Raw genomic sequence first — 17,637 nt, 5'->3', positions numbered from 1 at the left:
TCTATGGAATTCAGGTGATGGAGGGACCCTTTCGGCCTCATCTATTGCATTTTCCTCCTCTAACTACACTCTGTCCTGCCCATTCCTTCTTTTTCCCTGCTGAATTTGCACCACTCTTCCAGCTTATGTGGCACCTCTTTCAACACTACCCACTTTCAACTGCATGACTTTAAAATGAGACAAATGAAAACATTGTACCAGTTAATATTCAGTATAATCAGCAAGAAAGAGGAAAAATTACTTAGCACATCTGTATACTACCTTCCTCCATCAAAGATCAGAATTGCATAAAATAAACCTGTGAGGTAGTCATTTGCCCAAGGATACACAACTAAGCTCAGACCATTACTGAGTAGGATTTCAATTCTCCACCCATGGGCTCTCCTAGCAATTCCTTGTACAACATAATCCCATCCATAAATAAGTCTCTCCAAGTTCAACGGGACTTACACTAGAGGGTATGCTCATTGCTGCTTTCGCTAAAATGCCACAGCCTATACCACTGATCTGTTCACAAACAAGCATCTAAAAAGTTCATAGCCCAACTAATTCTCTACAGAAAACATTGCTTTCATTCAATTCACACGAGGGGCGAGGAACAGCATGTCGTATCCAGAGAATGTGTGTGTCCTAGGTACATTATGTGAGAGATTCCTGATTCAACCTCTCAATATTTAGGGAGTTATATTGGTTTTCTTATAAACAAGTGGGTGTGTACCAAACTGGCTCTACAGCATTGGTGCAGAACCATTTCCAGAACAAGGGCAAAATTCCATTTCAGACAAGTTTATGGGGGGCGCATTTCAGTGGTAGCTGAAGAGGGTGGGGCCTAAAATACATTTTTAAAATTTTATTTATTTTATTTAAAAACATTTTTATAGCGCCACCTCGCCATTTCTGGCATCATGGCGCTGCACAATAACACATAAAACAATTTCCATTAAAAACCTTCGACCCACATAGAAATTTAAACCACCCCTCCCCCAAACTCTTGTGAAAGTAAAAACGCCTTACAGAGGCATTTAAAACAATTGACAGTAGGAGCCTGTCTAATCTCCAGTGGCAAGTCGTTCCACAACCGGGGACCAACCCCTGAAAAAGCCCTGGCTCCTGCACATTCCAAATTACAGCAGGGGACCATCAGGGCACCCTGCCCCTGAGAGCGAGTCTGCCAATGGTGAGACACAGGACTGAGGCGAGCGCTCAAGTAACCAGGGCCCAGGCAATGCAGGGCTTTATACATAGTTAACAAAACCTTGTAGCGCACCCTAGCAGTCACCGGCAGCCAGTGAAGCCCTCAAAGCACCGAAGTGATGGAAGACCACTTTGGAAGCCCCTTGGCCAACCTGGCCGCCGCATTTTGAACAGCCTGTAGGTGCTGGATTTGCTTCAAGGGAAGCCCTGTATACAACAAGTTGCAATAGTCAAGCCTGGAGATGACCAGGGCATGAACTGCGGTGGTAAGATCAGCCTCTGACAAAAAGGGGTGAACTTGGCGAAGCAGATGTAATTGATTAAAGCAGCTCCGGACAGCAGCCCCCACCTGTGATGACATAGTTAGGGATTGGTCAGGAATGACACCCAGGTCTCGTGCCTCAGTCACAATCCTCGGTTGGATTCCTGAAAATGAAACATCTGCAAGCTCCTGCATCGAAACTGCCAGTTGCTGACTGCGGCCAACCACTATCAACTCAGTCTTCTCCGGATTAAACGTCAACTTGCTTCTAGACATCCAATTACAGATCTCAGCCAGGCACCGTGACACCAGTATATTATAGCTTACAGCTCTTACTGCCAGTAACTAAGGCCATTTCTACACCTGCCTTTTTTCCTGGGATCATCTCTGTGCATCCAAATGACACACAGGGGATCCCAAGAGCAGGCAGGGACAATCCCTCCATTTTCCTAGGACAATCCTTAGGTGTAGAAAGGGCCTAAGCCTTAGGAGAGGCATTTCAACCTTTTAGAAAGAGGGAAAACTGTACTGAAGTCAGGAAACCACTAAATGATTGGTGGTCAAGGGAAAGGGGTGGAGCAGTTTGGAAAACCCCAGAGGGCCAAATTTGGCTCCCAGATCTGAGGTTCTTGCACCCCTGCTCTACAGGAGAAAGTCACTCCCACCAATGCAAGTCGTAATGCCACAAGATTAGTAAACATTGGAATCCGTACTGCATGGAAACTGTAATAAATGAGAAAGTAGTCATAGAAGTGGGCTGAAAAGTACCTGGGCAGAAAGGGAGAAATAGTGCGAGGACACCTGGTTGACAAGTGTGTTGTGTGCCATGTGAGGGAGACAAGCGCTGCAGCAATGTGAAAATCGTAGCATAGATGGGCCCTGATAAACCCAGACTTTGAGAGCAAGACTTTGTGCTGAGAGTCAGGAAATCACACTCCCCTCCCCTGGCTGCCTCTCTGTGCTTGGTAAACAGAGATGGGGGGAAGGTGGCATTCCTGGGGGCAGGTGGTGGTGGTGGGAACTGGGGCAGCTGGCTTATGCCTTTTCCTATTCCACCCCAGCCTCCTTCCCTGCCCCCTCCTCCAAACCTCCACAAGATGCTGAAAAGAAGGTGCAAGGTGTCTCCCTCTCTGCATAAGATACTCACAAGTCTCTGGGTTCAGGGGCTTAGGAGTACCCTGAGCTCAACCCATAGGATTGCACCCTTAACCATTCTTAGAACAGAGCCATTGAAATTAGTCCCATGACTAATTTAAGTCTACACTAAGCATGACTAAGTCTGGATCCAACCCAAGGGTTTTGTGTATGGAGTTACCAGTGTCTTTTTACCCTAATAGTGAACACTTTTCACAATGGTCTGAACGATATTTGTTTCCCATCACCTTTCCTTTGGGAAAGCTCAAGGTAGCACACACTCACAGGGTTACCCAGTGGTTTCTCCCATCCAGACAACGACCAGACCCAGGCTTGCTTTTAAGACATCAAGCCCATTGTGTCTGCACTGGCCCTTATTGTGTGGGTCTGCAAACACATGTCCAGAGGCTTCTTGTGTGGCAACAATCTATAGAGCAGGTGGGTATGATCACTAACGCAACTGCTGTGAGGGCATCTGCATGGGATCAGCATCACTGCTGCCACCAGGATTATCCCAATTATCATCATCTCCATACTGCCCCGCAGCCAAAGCTCTCTGGGCGGTTTACAACAGTTCATAAAAAATACATTACAAAACAATACAACAATGTTCCTGCTTTAATGGGGGGGGCAACATGATTCTCAGTCCCGACATGATATGAACATCCTAATAGCACAGGCACAGTATTAAAAGATTGGCAGATTCCAGAAGTCAACAGGGATACAAAGCCATTTCTAAACTGCAAGGCTTCTAAAAATGGCTGTATAAATAACTGTGGAAATATCTTGTTGAAAGTAGCAAAACACTGGTTTTCTAACTGTATTTGTTTGTATTTTAGGATTATGTTCAACCCAGAAATTCACAAGCAAAAGCAATTGTGTTCCATTTGTTCTGGTACATGAAAATGTTCTTGACTTGATGGGAATCTACGGATCCGAGTCACTCTTGTAATTCTCAATTAGTAATCTGAATCGCCGCTGCCATCCTGCCTGGTGCATCTAGATTTGCACAGAGTTTTGGGTAGCTTGTAAATCATCGCGTCAAGCTTTGCAGGAGACTGGGATGGGTAATTGCAACAATTTGAAACATCAACTGCCAATTAAACAGTGGATCAATATTTTAAAGGGAGCCACTTCATGCTGGGAAATTTGGCACATCTACTAAAGACAGTCAACGCCACAGGACAGAAGTGTGCATTCTGTACAGATGAAGCAAAGAGGCAAGCTTTGGAAAAAGAAGGGGGGGGAACAAAGATGCAAAACAGAGCCATGTATTCTTAAAAAAATGACCGAAAAGAAGCACGCCATTACTTCTGCTCCATGTGGTCTTCAGGCTGTTCCTGCCTAGTTTAAAGAAAGACATCACTTATTACTGAAAAAAGAATCTGTCCTGAGGCAGCGAAAGAGGCTAACATGCTGATGTCTAGCTTTCACTGGCACAACGCCATACATGCAATGAAAGGCTTAAGAGAACTTTCAGCTGGTGTCTCTGTGCCAACAATAGATTTGAGCAGCAAAAATATTTACAGAACTCAAGTGGGACGAGTCTCAAAGGTGGGAAGTCAGGCTGATGCTTAATATAAACACAGGAACACCATTAGAGAAGCTAACGGCCGGCGTCGGCTGAACTCAACTTGCGGAGAGCGTCTGCGCAGGGAGCCCTGACAGACAGGGGAAAGTGACCCCATCAAAAATCCTTGTCATCTCCTAGCACAAGATCTCTTTTCACACATGCTGCTCTGCCCAATCTGTCCCTTCCTACAAGGGCTATATTAATAGTAATGCACTCATACTGTACATACTGTAAGAACACAAGCATTTCCCACAGCAAGGGTGAGGTCAGAACTGTAAAAACCAAGGCAAACTACTTATTTATTTATTGCACAAATGTCCTCTTCAGGATCCCCCAGCCCACTGCTCCAGTATGTCATTAAATTTGGTGCTTTTTCTAGCCTTGCATAGAAAGCTAATCCTGAAAACTCAGTAATGCCATACTCTCAGAAGAAGAAACCAGGCTGGAAGGAAGCAATGGGATAGGGAGATGATATCCCATATAGGCCTTAGCTAGATCTAAGGATTATCCCAGGAAAATGGAGGGGTCGTCCCTGCCTGTTCCCAGGATCCCGTGTGTCATTTGGATGCACAGGGATGATCCCAGGATGATCCCGGGATATAGGCCTGGTCTAGCCATGGCCATAGACACATTTTTAATATAATTCTCTCTGTATCTGCATAGATAATTTTATTTGGGGGCCAAGAAGACATTGCAATGCACCAATCATGAATTGCAATGGGAGGCCCATACATGCCCCACAAATACAGATCCACTGGTCCCACTTCTACCCGAGGGCATGTGCAGTGGCTACTTATGCTCTGAATAAGAACAGCCCTCATGTGCTCCTACAGGAAAGAGCAGGCAAATTGGGTTTACATATGTAATAGGTAATGGCTGATCCATCACTAACCATTAAAAGTAATAGGGAAACCCATGGGATTAGTGGGGAGCAGGGCTTTGGATGTGGTGGTTTATCACCCCACACCATATAGGATTGCCCTGGAAGATACTGCAAGAATACAGAATGCTGGTTACGATGGTGCTGAAAACATTAGAGCACTTTCTGGATTAATGAGCATCCAGTAGATCCTGTTAAAAATGGTCATTTAGGCAAATCTGTCAGTGATTTTGAGCAATGTTCTATTTTAATTAACCAAGTTGGCTTTTAGTGGCAACCAAGTTGTATAAATATGTTTCATAGTAACCTAGTATGCACATATTCCCTAAGTATTGAACTAATACACCAGCAATCAGACAGTAGCTGACATAGAAATCGGAATTTACTCAAGTTTCCGCAACTGTGAGAAACAGACGAGGACCAACTAAAAATGAGAATGACACAGTTCCCAAATATACCCCTGTCATCTTTTTTAATCGACAGAAAGCACCCGGAAGCATGAAGATACATTCCAAAAAAAGAAGAAGAAAAAACAGCCACCGTTACAGAATAAGGAAAATGTAAGAACATCTTATCAGCAAAGTACAGTATGAAATGCAAGTTACGCCCCTAGAGGTTCACAGTTCTAGAATATGATTTCAAATAAAAATGCAATATCGCTTTCCAAGACCAGTTGTCCTGAGAAACCCTAGCCAAAGAATTAATTCCAACGATGCATAGAACAAGGCAAGGTAACTACAATAGATGCACGGAAAACCTGAATACAATTGTTTCCAGAATAGATATATCCCCATCTGAATCAAGCACACCCATTGCTTTCCCCCTCTTTACTTCCAATCCCTTTCCTTGCATCTTGTGTCTTTTTAGACGGTAAGCCTGAGAGCAGGGACTATCTAATAATGATTGATTCTTGCAAGCCACTCTGGGAGCCTTTTGACTGAAGAGTGGGATAAAAATGCTTTGAACAAAGAAATCACAAATATAATTGGAACTGGCATTTTTGTATGTGCCGTCCTGCAAAGGCGAAGGCTTCCTTTGTAAAATGCTTACCCAGCACCCAATGGAATATGAAGGGACCACTGGGAGATCGACACTACTGCTTTAAAGCGCTTTATAACAGTTTTGACAACCGTTGGGGCCCAGGACACACTGCATATACAGGTCTCAAAACGTTTTCAAAGTGCTTTAAAGCGCTTTAAAAGCAGTAGTGTAGATCCCCAGCTCGCTTCCAAAAAACCATATACATACTACAGACAAGGAGATAAGGCTCAACTGAAATTGTTGCCCCTGAATGTCTGAAATGTTGGGCAGGTTGCTGTTTGTTAGTTTGTTTGATTATACTGGAAGGTTAGCTGAAGATGCCCACTCTCCTGGGGGCTGCTGTGACGGCGCCATTTTGCCCCTGCTTTAGAAAGAAAAATCACTTTTGCTGCTGTGGGGTAGCATCAGGTAATCCCAACGCAGGTGGCAAAGTGGGATTTCTGGCAGCCATTTGGATTGCCAGGGCCTTCCCCCCTCCCTCTCCCAGGGCCAGACTATTTTGCGCCCTAGACAAGGTGAGTTACTTGCAAACATACACCCAAAAAACTGCCAACTTCGATTCAGCTGTTCAAGAAGAGTTTCTGAACAATTACATTTTCCTTTTATTATGTTTTTTCTTAAAACAGCTAATTTGTATAAAACTGTGACCCTTAAAGGGCAGTACCCTAGGCGGCTGCCTAGCTGGTCTAATGGTAGCGCCGACCCTGCCCCTGCCCCCTTCCAACTCTGCTATTCTATGATTCTGCAGAAGAGCTGTGCTGACCTCGCTCCGTCAGGAAACGTCGGGGTAAGTTCTTGAATTTCCAATGCACATCTTCGTCTCTTTGCCCCACGTTGGCAGTGAATCGGTGGCTGTGTCACATAACTGATGCAGCACCACCACAGGCCAAAGACACCATTTAGATAGCCCCGATTGTCTAAAATACCTACATTTGGTATTTTGGCATGCAAATTGAAGTCTCATTCATGTCAATGGAACTGCTCTATGTAGGACTAACACTGGATACTACCCTTAGATTAAACCTACACACAGGTCCACTAGTTATTTAATTAATATTGAAGGGTGGGAGAATTGCAGCCTGAGTAGGTTGCGACACACTGCTGGTGTACCATGCATGGCTCAAGGCTCCATGTGTTGCACTGGCCTGCTTTACAGACTTCTGGGGAAAAATGACTGAAAATCTGTCACTGATATCCATAGCTCAGCTCCCATGACACAAAACCTTGGAAGATGCAATGCAAAAGGCTCGCCAGCTGCTGCCACGCATCACGTTCAGTAAGCATCTGTGCCAATTCAAAGGCACTGAAGCAGCTTCACTGATTTGAGCAACAAAGGTGTCCCTCAGAAGAGCCAATGCACATGGGCTAGTTCGTTTCACAACACTATGGGCTCACTGAACATAGGCTCTAAATCCGAATGTCTCGCTAGCCCAGCCTTTCCCAATTTGGTGCCTTCCAGATGTGGCGCTAGTCTCACCTCACACTCAAGAGTATCTCTGTGACACCGAGTCAGCAAAACCAATCACAGCAGGAAGAAGATGTAGTTCAGTTCCAACATGACATAAGACACCTAGCAAGGTGTCATTTCAAAAATTATGTTTATTTATTGCTTTTCAAACCTGCTTTTTCTCGAAGCCATTCAGGGTGGCATACATGGCACCTGTCCCCTCACCCAACAACCTTGTGTGAGGTACATAAGAGGCTGCCTTGTACTGAGTCAAACCATTGGTCCATCTAGCCCAGTATTGTCGACACTGAATGGCAGCAGCTTTCCAGGGCTTCAAGCAGGACTTTTTCCAGCCCTATCTGGAGATGGCCAGAATCGAACCTGAGACCTCTTGCATGCAAAGCCTCTACCATGTAGCTTAGGCTGAGAGGGACTGGCCCAAGGTCACCTAGTGAGCTTCAAGGACAACAGAGCCACAGCCTTCTTGTTATTTTATTTATGTTTTTAATAAATATAAATTACACAGAAAATTGAGTAATAAACTGAAACAATTTTCACTAGTAGCCATGGTCAATACTGTTCAGAAACCGAAGCTCGTAAAAAATATTACCTTTTTCTTCTTCTCAATCACATACTACAGAAGTGAGAAGAATGGGAGGTTGGGAACAATTCTGTTTCATTCCTTTTGGTCTTGTATTAACTTCACTTGTTCAACTGTGTGTGATATCAACAGCTGTTCACGCCAGGATGAGAGACAGACTGGTGCACCAGGAGATACTTAATCGCACCAGTAATTATTCACATGTTATCGCCTTGGTGACTTATTTCCAATCATGTGTAGATATATTTCACACTGTGATGTATTTTTCATACATGGGCTGCCTTCGTGGAGAGGGAATAAAATGACAGCTGCCAGTTTCACTGCTAGAGTAGCAGCTGGAAAGGCTCCTGTACTTTTAAAACAGCTGCAGAGGCAAGCAGAAATCCAGCAGGTACAACTTTTCCCAGCACAAAGATGTAGCGGCAGGGGATCTGGCGGCGGTTGAATCGCTGCCCTCTGTGATGCTGGGAAAGCAGGGCCAGGGATCATGCGCTGCAGATGTTATTGGACTACAGCCCCCAGCATTCCTCACTATTGGCTATGCTGACTACGGCTGATCAACATTGCAGTCCAACCACACAAGGGGCTCATTTAAATGGAAATGCTTTGTGAAGCAATTTGGGCAAAATCACATTTTCACAGAAATTAATCAGCTCCTTCGACGGCACATGGAACCCTGTAAAGCACCGTATTTCTCCACTTTAGCAGGGCATACAGAAACTGAAGCCACATTAGTCCCGTGAGTAGAAATGATAGTCAGCAACTGTGTAGGTATGGAGCAGCCAATGAGTGCAGGATTGCTCCCTCTCCCCTCCTCCTTCACGTGTTCAAGGAAGTGCAATGGAGGACTTGCTTAGGAATAAATGTTCATGACAAACCCTACACTCCTGGCAGTGAATGACTGAGAGCAGCAGCACTAATAACAATAACAATAGCAGCAGCAGCAGCAGACGCTGCTCCGGTCCTGGCTGTGAGGGCTCCATCACACCAGCAATTTATTACATACTCGCCGTGCCTGGTATGTGGTTTTGCAGCCCAGTACTCACATGACGTCGTCCATTTCCTGCACTCATTTCGCCTCTTCCCCTCCATGTTTCGTTTCTTTTTGGAGTGGGGAAAGTCTGGATTATTTTCCCTCCATGCAAAATAAATGCGCTCCTGCCTCCTGTATATTGCTGTCATTGCGTTCTATCGAACCATCCTGTTCTTTGTTGGGGGGGGGGTGTTTAAGGGTGGTCTCGCTAACAAAAGAGAGCAGGGCGGTTCTCCACTCAACCATGAAGGGGGAGGGAGAGAGGTCCCATTTAACGCTATGTTCTTACTCCTGAGTAAGCATGACTAGGGGTACATTTTCAGCTTAAAAGAAATTGGAAAATGCACCCCCCTTGCCTGCAGCTCCCTCATTTTTAAAGATAAAGACATCAAAATTGGCGCAGTGATAGCTCAAGGAGAGCTTTCGGCATGCCAAATTTGAATCAGATTGATCCACCCCTTGATTTTATAGGAATTTTTAAATTTTACCCTTTAAACCCTTTTCCTTATAGTCCACCAGTGTGAAGGATCACTTTTCCTTTCCTTTGATCATGAGAAGCTTTACATCTTCAAGTTCGTAAAATACAGGTCTGCTGGTTCCCTTACCCAAGAGTAAATCCCATTGATTTCAACTGCATTTACATCCAAGTCATACTAAAATCAGATGCATGTTTACCTTTGAGTAAACCCCACTAAACAGAGAGACTTACTTCTGAGTAAATACATATAGAACTGACTTTTAATATTGTCACTCAGAAGCTTTTTTTTAAAGTCTAAAACAGCAAACTGGAAAGATGTGCTCTGCAACCCTATGCTGACTTCTGAGTTCTTACTTCTATTTACTGAGAAGTGTCTCTCTGTTCAATGGGGTTTACTCAAAGGTAAGCATGCATCTGATTTTAGTATGACTTGGATGTAAATGCATTTGAAATCAATAGGATTTACTCTTGAGAAAGGGAACCAGCAGATCTATTTTATGAACTTGGAAGATGCACAGCTTCACATGATCAAAGGAAAGGAAAAGCGATCCTTCGCACTGGTGGGCTATCAGGAAAATGGGTTTAAGGGGGGAATTTTAAAAATCCTAAAAAAATAAAGAGATGAACCAATCTGATTCAAATTTGGCATGGCTAAAGCCCTCCTTAAGAGCTATCACTGTGCCAAGTTTGATATCTTTATCTTTATAATTTACACAGATGTAAGCATTTTGGTTACCTTGGAGCAAAGGAGGGGACCTGACCACTTTTACAAAAGAAATTAGTTAAAATAATTGTTCATCTGCCTACCCTTTGAAACCAGCAAAACAAACCTTTGCTCCTCGCCCCCTGTAAACCTTTCCCAAGCCAAGGGACAGCAGCAGTCTCGGAGTCCCTTCCTTGGAGTTTGTTTGATATGATCTTAGGGGAAATGTAGTGTGTTGTTTTACCGTAATTACGCACTTTCAGGTGGCTGTACTATTGTATTTGCGCAGAAATAAAGAAATATTTTTTAAAATAAAAAAATTAACTGCAGGGGAAAGGCGAAGGTAGGGGGTGGGGCAGGAGATTTGCCGGCGTAGTAGCGCTCCAGGTGAAAAGATACATGAGCTGAAAGAGCGCAACAATGTACAGACATGAAAGTGCCCAGTGCTTGACTTGCTAAGGAAATGCAGGGGGAAACTGCGGATGAAAACGGGTTAAAAGAGTAAGTGTGATGGAGCTCTGAATGACTGAGCACTATTAATAATAATAAGAGAAGTTGCCACTCCTTTCCTCTCCTTGCCCCCTGTGGCGGTCTGATGGATGGGGGCTGAGAAGGGGGAGAGAAGGGGGAGGGAGATGGGGGAGGGAGATGGTTACAAAGCACCAACCCTTTGCACACTGGAAGGCTTAGTTGGTCCATCCCTACTTCTAAGAATCTTTAACCAGCGCAACAGAACAGTTTCAAGGCAACAGGGCTGGCTGGCTGGCTGCCCGCCCGCCCCCTTGCCACTCCCATGCACAATGAATATTTCAAGAAAGAGGCATTGATTGAACCCACAGTTGCAACAGCACAGTTTCAAAGTATCAGGGTTGGCTCCCTTCCATTCTCCTGATCCCTCTGCTCCACAACTGTGCAGTTTCAAAGCATCAGGGCTGGCTCTCCTCCATTCTCCAGATCTTTCTGCTCCACAACTGCGCAGTTTCAAAGCATCAGGGCTAGCTCTCCTCCATTCTCCAGATCTTTCTGCTCCACAACTGCGCAGTTTCAAAGCATCAGGGCTGGCTCTCCTCCATTCTCCAGATCTTTCTGCTCCACAACTGCGCAGTTTCAAAGCATCACAGTTAGCACCTCCCTGGCAGGCAAACAACAGGCAAGGGAATTCTCATGACCCCTCTGCTCCCGTACTTGGCAAAGTGCAACTGAAAGCAATGTGTTACTTTCAGGTAGACATGTTATCTTCTCTCCCCTACCTCCCACACAACTTTCCCTTCCACCAATCAGCCTGCACTGAAGCCAGCCGAGGGCATCCATGGTACTCTGAAGCTGCATTGAAGACTGAGTTTGGGGGGAAATTGGATTTACGGGAAGAAACACCGTGCTAGCTACAGGGAGAGATGTGTGCCATCTGATACTATCATCTTGTGGGTGGAGTAGATGTAAAAGGCATGTGTAGATTCCCTCCCTTGACAACCACACTTTCTCCACCCCTGTGTTAAAGGCACAAGAGCTCTATCACTGCAAGAAAAAGAGAGGCAGCGACCTTATCCATAGCATGATCTTCCAAGTGTCTCAAACTTTATAGCATCGTTGGGGCCGGTTGCTCAATGCTGCCTTTCTCATTTAACGTGTCTTACATGATAACCCAGGTCTAAAATAGAACTTGGACATGGTTAATTATCCAAACACAGCCAGTAAGGAAGGCAGCCAAAATGTATATAACCTACAGAAGACTTTAGCCTCCACCATTCAGAGAAGTTAATTAGATCTAATTGGCACCAAAGGAATTATTTACTTGGTGGCTGGTTCAGATGCCAGTGTGCTTATAGTTGCAGGGTGTCAGTCAATAGTGTGATGGAGAGTGTCTTTTTAAGTTGAATTAGATTTGCACAAATCTTCCACTTTGCATCAAATATTCCAGCAAAAGTATTTCAGTTGTTCTGTTTGCAGAATTTTGAATGCGTTTTGGGCAGAAGTGACCATTTATTTTTGAATTTTCTAGATTCTTCCCTGCTGTTCCGGCAGAACTATAGGCATTTGCTTAGAATTGCATGAGGGGAAGACCTGGATTACACTCATTGGCTTTCTGCCACCCCATTCTGTTGCATTTTTGTTGCATTTCCGTCATCCTCTGTGCATTGGAGGAGGTAACTTCTGCAGCAGGGAATCCCTACTCATCTAGGCTCCTAGCATGTTGCTGAATACAGAGGTCACTGGATTAATGTAGACAGCAGACTTGCAGAAGTCCACTCAGTGTTTGCTTGTCAAAGCAACTGTTCACTTGGCAAAGCGTGACACACAAAAGAAGGGCTGTAGAGCACAATAGGTTGTAGCCAGTCGTGTCATTCTGCTAGCAAGCTGAGCTTCCACTCACAAAGATGCCTTCACCTGATCTTTGGGGTCCCCTTTTCCCCCTCAGCCATATGCCACAGTTCTCCCAAATCAGGAGGGCCCCCCTGACCCTCTGTGTAGCATTTTGGGAGGCTCTTGGGACTGCCAAAGGAAGAAGGGCCCGGGAAAACCCATGTCTCTGAATGATCTTCTGTTAGCATGACACTGGATGAAATGCAATGGACCTGAAAGACCATAACTCTTGCTCTCACATTTCTGGAAACGAATTTGGAATAATCTGGCTTAAATATGTGGTTAATAATAAATTGGTATTTCTGCCCCTTGGGTGCCCCATTTCTTTTAGGAAATCCTAGCATGGAAGCCCTGCACCAAGATGTCTTCTAGACTGTTGCTTAGGACTGCTGCCATGTTTCCATTACCAGAATAAACCAGAATGATGATAAATATCATCGCCACCTTTTCAGGGGAGTTTGTTTTTGCCAGTTCTTTCAGTGACAATAGCTTTTAAGTAGCTGAGATGGAATTCATGTTTCTCTGATAGTGAGATGGAATTTTTTCAGTTGTCTCACAATGAAATCCTTGTATAAATAAGCAGTAGAACAGACCAACTTAGCAAGCTTTAGAAATCAAGCACGCCGCCTTCATATTGCCTTCTGACAACTCACTTAGATCTTTCTGCAAAGCAATGGGGATTGGGGTGGGGAGAATCACATTATGACAGTAAAAACTAATCATCTGAATCTGCCTTCAGTTTTACATTTTGTGCCACTTCCAGAAAAAACGTTGGGTTTTCTTTAGTACTGACATTGATTCAGCACAAATGTAGATAGATTTATTTATTTATTACATTTCTATACCGCCCAATAGCCAAAGCTCTCTGGGCGGTTCACAAAAATTAAAAACATTCAAAGGTATAAAACAACAGTATAAAACCATAAACTGATAAGAACAGATACTACACTTGATCTTAGCCAAAAGGCCGAGAATGAAATGTGATTTGTTCTTGGGTTAGCTGGTGGTTCATTGTACATTTCTGCTCCTTTTCGCTCCATCATGTAACTAACTATTCAATGAAGTATAGGAGCACGCATATTTGACATTAAAGTTTGGGTCCCTTTTATTTTACTAATAAAACATGAATAGTAAGCTTTCATGTTTTAGCTATCCTTCCTTCCTTTTGACCAAAAAAAATAGAATATGGAAAAAGTGCAAATACCACAAATTACTTGCCTTGGTATAACAATCAGCAACCAAGCTTATTTTTTTCATTATATTATATATTCATGATATTTCTCTTAAGTCTTCATTAAGAAATTTCCTCAAAGTAACCAATGAATGCTAAAGAAGCAAAATGGGAATTTTTATTAACATTTACTGAGACTTTTCATGTCAACAAATTGCTTCTGTGAAGTCTGAGAAGAACATACTTTACGCTCTGCAAGCAAACTGCTTTTTGCTGTCACGACTCACTGAAGAAAACACAACACTTGGTAATGTGATCAACTACCATAGGTGATCAACTACCACTAAAATCCTCACAGAAATAGAAGTCTTCCATCTTTCAAAACACAGTAATTTAAAGAGATGGATGACTTGGTAAAAAATGAACTGCAAAGCTCTGCCATACAAAGAAACATTCCACCTGGGGTTACAAGATGTCTTAGATGCTTACTTCATAAAAACAAAAACAAAAAAATGCAAGTTCCTTACAGCTAGACAGGTTTTGGCTAGCTTGCCTTTACCAGGGAATAATTATAGCGTCTATGGTGGTGTAATTTTATTAACGTTATTTCCTGCTGCAATTTTCACTACGCTGTTAGAGATGTCACCTAGACATCTGTATGAAGCATACTTTTTTTATTATTGAATTCCTAGTCAGGCACCTCAATTTCTTCCCAAGTGAGGACGAATACTTTGTGCATTGACCAAGCTTGATCCACCTGTAGAGTGGAACTATTCATCATGGGATTCATTGATCGGTGACAGAAATGCACATTGGTTTAGGCAGTTTCCTCAATAGCACACACAAATGCAATCATTTTTGTGGAAGCATCAGAAATAAATATGGTGGAGGTGCCACAGAAGAGGATAAATGAATTTTGGGATTGGAGGAGAGCATAGCTGGCTGAGGGATTCTGGGAATTTCAGTCTAATACCTCTGGAAGGTACCAGGCTGGGAAAGACTACTGTAATTCCATCACAGTTTGTGTAATGATGTGCAACAAAGCACCACAGGATCAAGACACCAAGATCAAATGATCACTGTCCCACAATCTGGAGTTGTAACATTCTTCCCCAATTTGCTCAGTACAAAGTATATTACAGCTTGTAGCTCTTTGCTGCCTTAAGCCAGAAACTCTTCTAAATTATACAGAATTGATAGATTTTCCTGGAAGTCACAAACAGGGTCAGCAGGAAAGTTTAATAGTTTTTGAAGCAACTGCCTTGAATGTTGGGAGAGGCGTGCCACAGTCCTCACAGAAAGGTTAGTCTTCACCCAATGCACAAAAAATGCTGCCCAATAGCCCAAAGTTCTTTGGGTGCTTCACAAAACACGATACAATAGCTGAACAGAACAGAATATAAATATATCAAAAATTTAAAACTACAGTAAATAAACAATGACAACAACAACAACAGAGTAAAGGCCAACAGCAATGCAAGGTGTTAGGCCCTCTGAGGAGTTGCTGGGGATGGACTCAGAGGAGGAGGAAACAGAACCTGTGCAGGCAGAGGCTAGTGTCACGGCTGCTGAACTGGTGCCAGCTGGGAGTGGGGCCAACTCAGAGAATGAAGGGGAAGCAGAGCCAAGTACCAGTGTGCCGGTGATTAAACCAGCAGGGAGCTTGGCCAATTCAGAAGACACAGAGGGGGAAACAACAAACTTACCTGCACAGTTGTTTAGACATCATAGGGCGGAAAAGGAGGCCCGGCGCAGATCTCTGCGTATTTATACTAGACGCCAACTCAATAGGGAACACCTGTAGCTGCCAGGGAGGGGTATTTAGAGAGCTGGGAAGCAACAAGAACTTGCCAGAGATTAACTGAGCATCCTGGCGAAAGCTCTTGCTTCCTGTTTCGGCTTGTGTTGACCTTGTATCCTGATTGAACTTTGGACCGGCTTGGAATTCGTGACCTGCTCCTATCCCTGGACCTCTGGATTGCTTTTTGGACTCTCTCTACCTCTCGTAAGCCCTTGACTTTTGGAACTGAACTGGACTTTGCTTATGTTTAAAACGTTTTATATTAAAGAGTGAACTGTGTTATTTCATAGCACAGATAAAGACAAATTCCAGCGTGTGTTGCTGAGTTTGTGGCTGAATTCTTGGAGTTTGTCTGGGCACGCTGCCCACGTCTGTATCTCCGTTCAATTAGCTGGTCTATTGGCAGCTTTCCCGGACACAAGGATCTTAAAAAACACTAACACATGTTTTGTGTTAGATTTGGGTTCTTATTATTATTATTATTATTATTATTATTATTATTATTATTATTTTTCTTAGATGCCTTTCTCCAAAAACACACACATAATCAAAGCAACTTACAATAGAATTAAGACATACCAAATATAATACAGATGTGTCCTAGTTCATAACAAGTTGAAGACCGCTGCATTAGGACACAGATACATACTTTCTTGCCTCTTCCCATCAATGACATCCCCTCACAGGTGTTCAGTAAGGGCTGAACACTAAGTGATAGGGGGAAGCAGGAAGGTAGTATTGGAACCATTTGTGCTACAACAACATGAACTTTAAACCACGTCAATAAATAGCATCCCTGTTTATCCAATTGCAATTATCTGGACATTTAGGATGTCGTCGACCAACCAATATGGACAGATGTAAGTTGTTTGCCTGAAAATGTAAAACAACAACCTGCAAGCCCAAAGTTATTTATTTACAATAGACCTTACCTGTATAATGGACCACAGCAATCATGCCTATCTTTGGGAACGTTCTTCCTGTTAAAAACATTTTAAAAAAAGATACTTAAAAATGCTAATCAACACCTCTTTTGAAAAAGAGGGTTGTTTTTTTTAAAAAAAGAGACCAAACAGAAGAGACCCAGATTCATATCTATAGCTATGCAAGTAAAGAATAAAATGGCAATGGGGTATTTCAGGTTTTCTTGCTAAAAATACTGTCCAGTGTAAGAATAAAGAGATAAGAATAGAGGCTGAAAAGGTATCATGTAATGTCAATGAGTCACACAGCTGTGGCTTCTGCTAGCTTCATCTTTCCACAGAATGGCAAGGCAACATATTATAATTTGTGGTCACTGAAAATTGTATGATGCAATTGGTGCCATTCCCTTAATACTGACCCTATGGAGACTCTGGTTTTCAGACTTCCTCCCACACTTCCCACATCAATTTGTCTGCACATCTTCCAGACTCTGGTGGGGCATGTCCCAGGAGGCACTCTCTTTACACTGGTCACCACAGGGGTGTGTTAAGCCCAAAACACTGAGAATGTGTCCTGGATTGAAATACACCCTGGACTGGAACCTGCCCAACAGTCTCCTGTAACTGCAGTTTGCATAGGAATATTGGTAAATATAGACAAGCTATTTGGAAAGCTTGTGCAGCATGGATGATCTTTTTAATGAGGAGCTCAAATTAACCTTCCAAGGAATCTGTGAGTTCCCCATGACACAGGTTGAGAACTACAGCTATAAGGGAACAGAATTTAACCTATAGGAATAACAAAAATAAACCAAGGAAGAAGAGGGCTACTAAGAAGGAATAGGTCAGGAGGAAGACTACTTGTATGTATGAATCACTTTAAGATGTTCAAAGTACTTTACATACATTATCTCAGACATGAAAGGGCCTGAAAATGTAAACCTCCAGCGTTTGAGACAAAATGACAGCTCATACACAAATTGGATCCACAAATATGGCTTCCAGGTCACCAGTGGTGACCCGAAGCCAAACTCT

At 43.3% G+C, this 17,637-nt stretch overlaps 1 protein-coding gene and 1 pseudogene across 1 annotated transcript in view; both read right to left on the bottom strand.

The window, feature by feature from the left end:
• Positions 1–17,637, bottom strand: part of FKBP1B (FKBP prolyl isomerase 1B) — a 33,406-nt gene that overhangs the window by 13,238 nt on the left and 2,531 nt on the right. The window contains exon 2 of the mRNA XM_063125278.1: positions 16,612–16,659. Within this exon, the coding sequence (XP_062981348.1) occupies positions 16,612–16,659 (48 nt within the window). The remainder of the gene's footprint in view (positions 1–16,611; positions 16,660–17,637) is intronic.
• LOC134398548 (U2 spliceosomal RNA) lies at positions 13,517–13,686 on the bottom strand (annotated as a pseudogene).

Source organism: Elgaria multicarinata, chromosome 4 (assembly GCF_023053635.1).
Source record: "Elgaria multicarinata webbii isolate HBS135686 ecotype San Diego chromosome 4, rElgMul1.1.pri, whole genome shotgun sequence".
NCBI classification, from domain to species: domain Eukaryota; kingdom Metazoa; phylum Chordata; class Lepidosauria; order Squamata; family Anguidae; genus Elgaria; species Elgaria multicarinata.
This window is presented reverse-complemented; position numbering and strand designations above follow the sequence as displayed.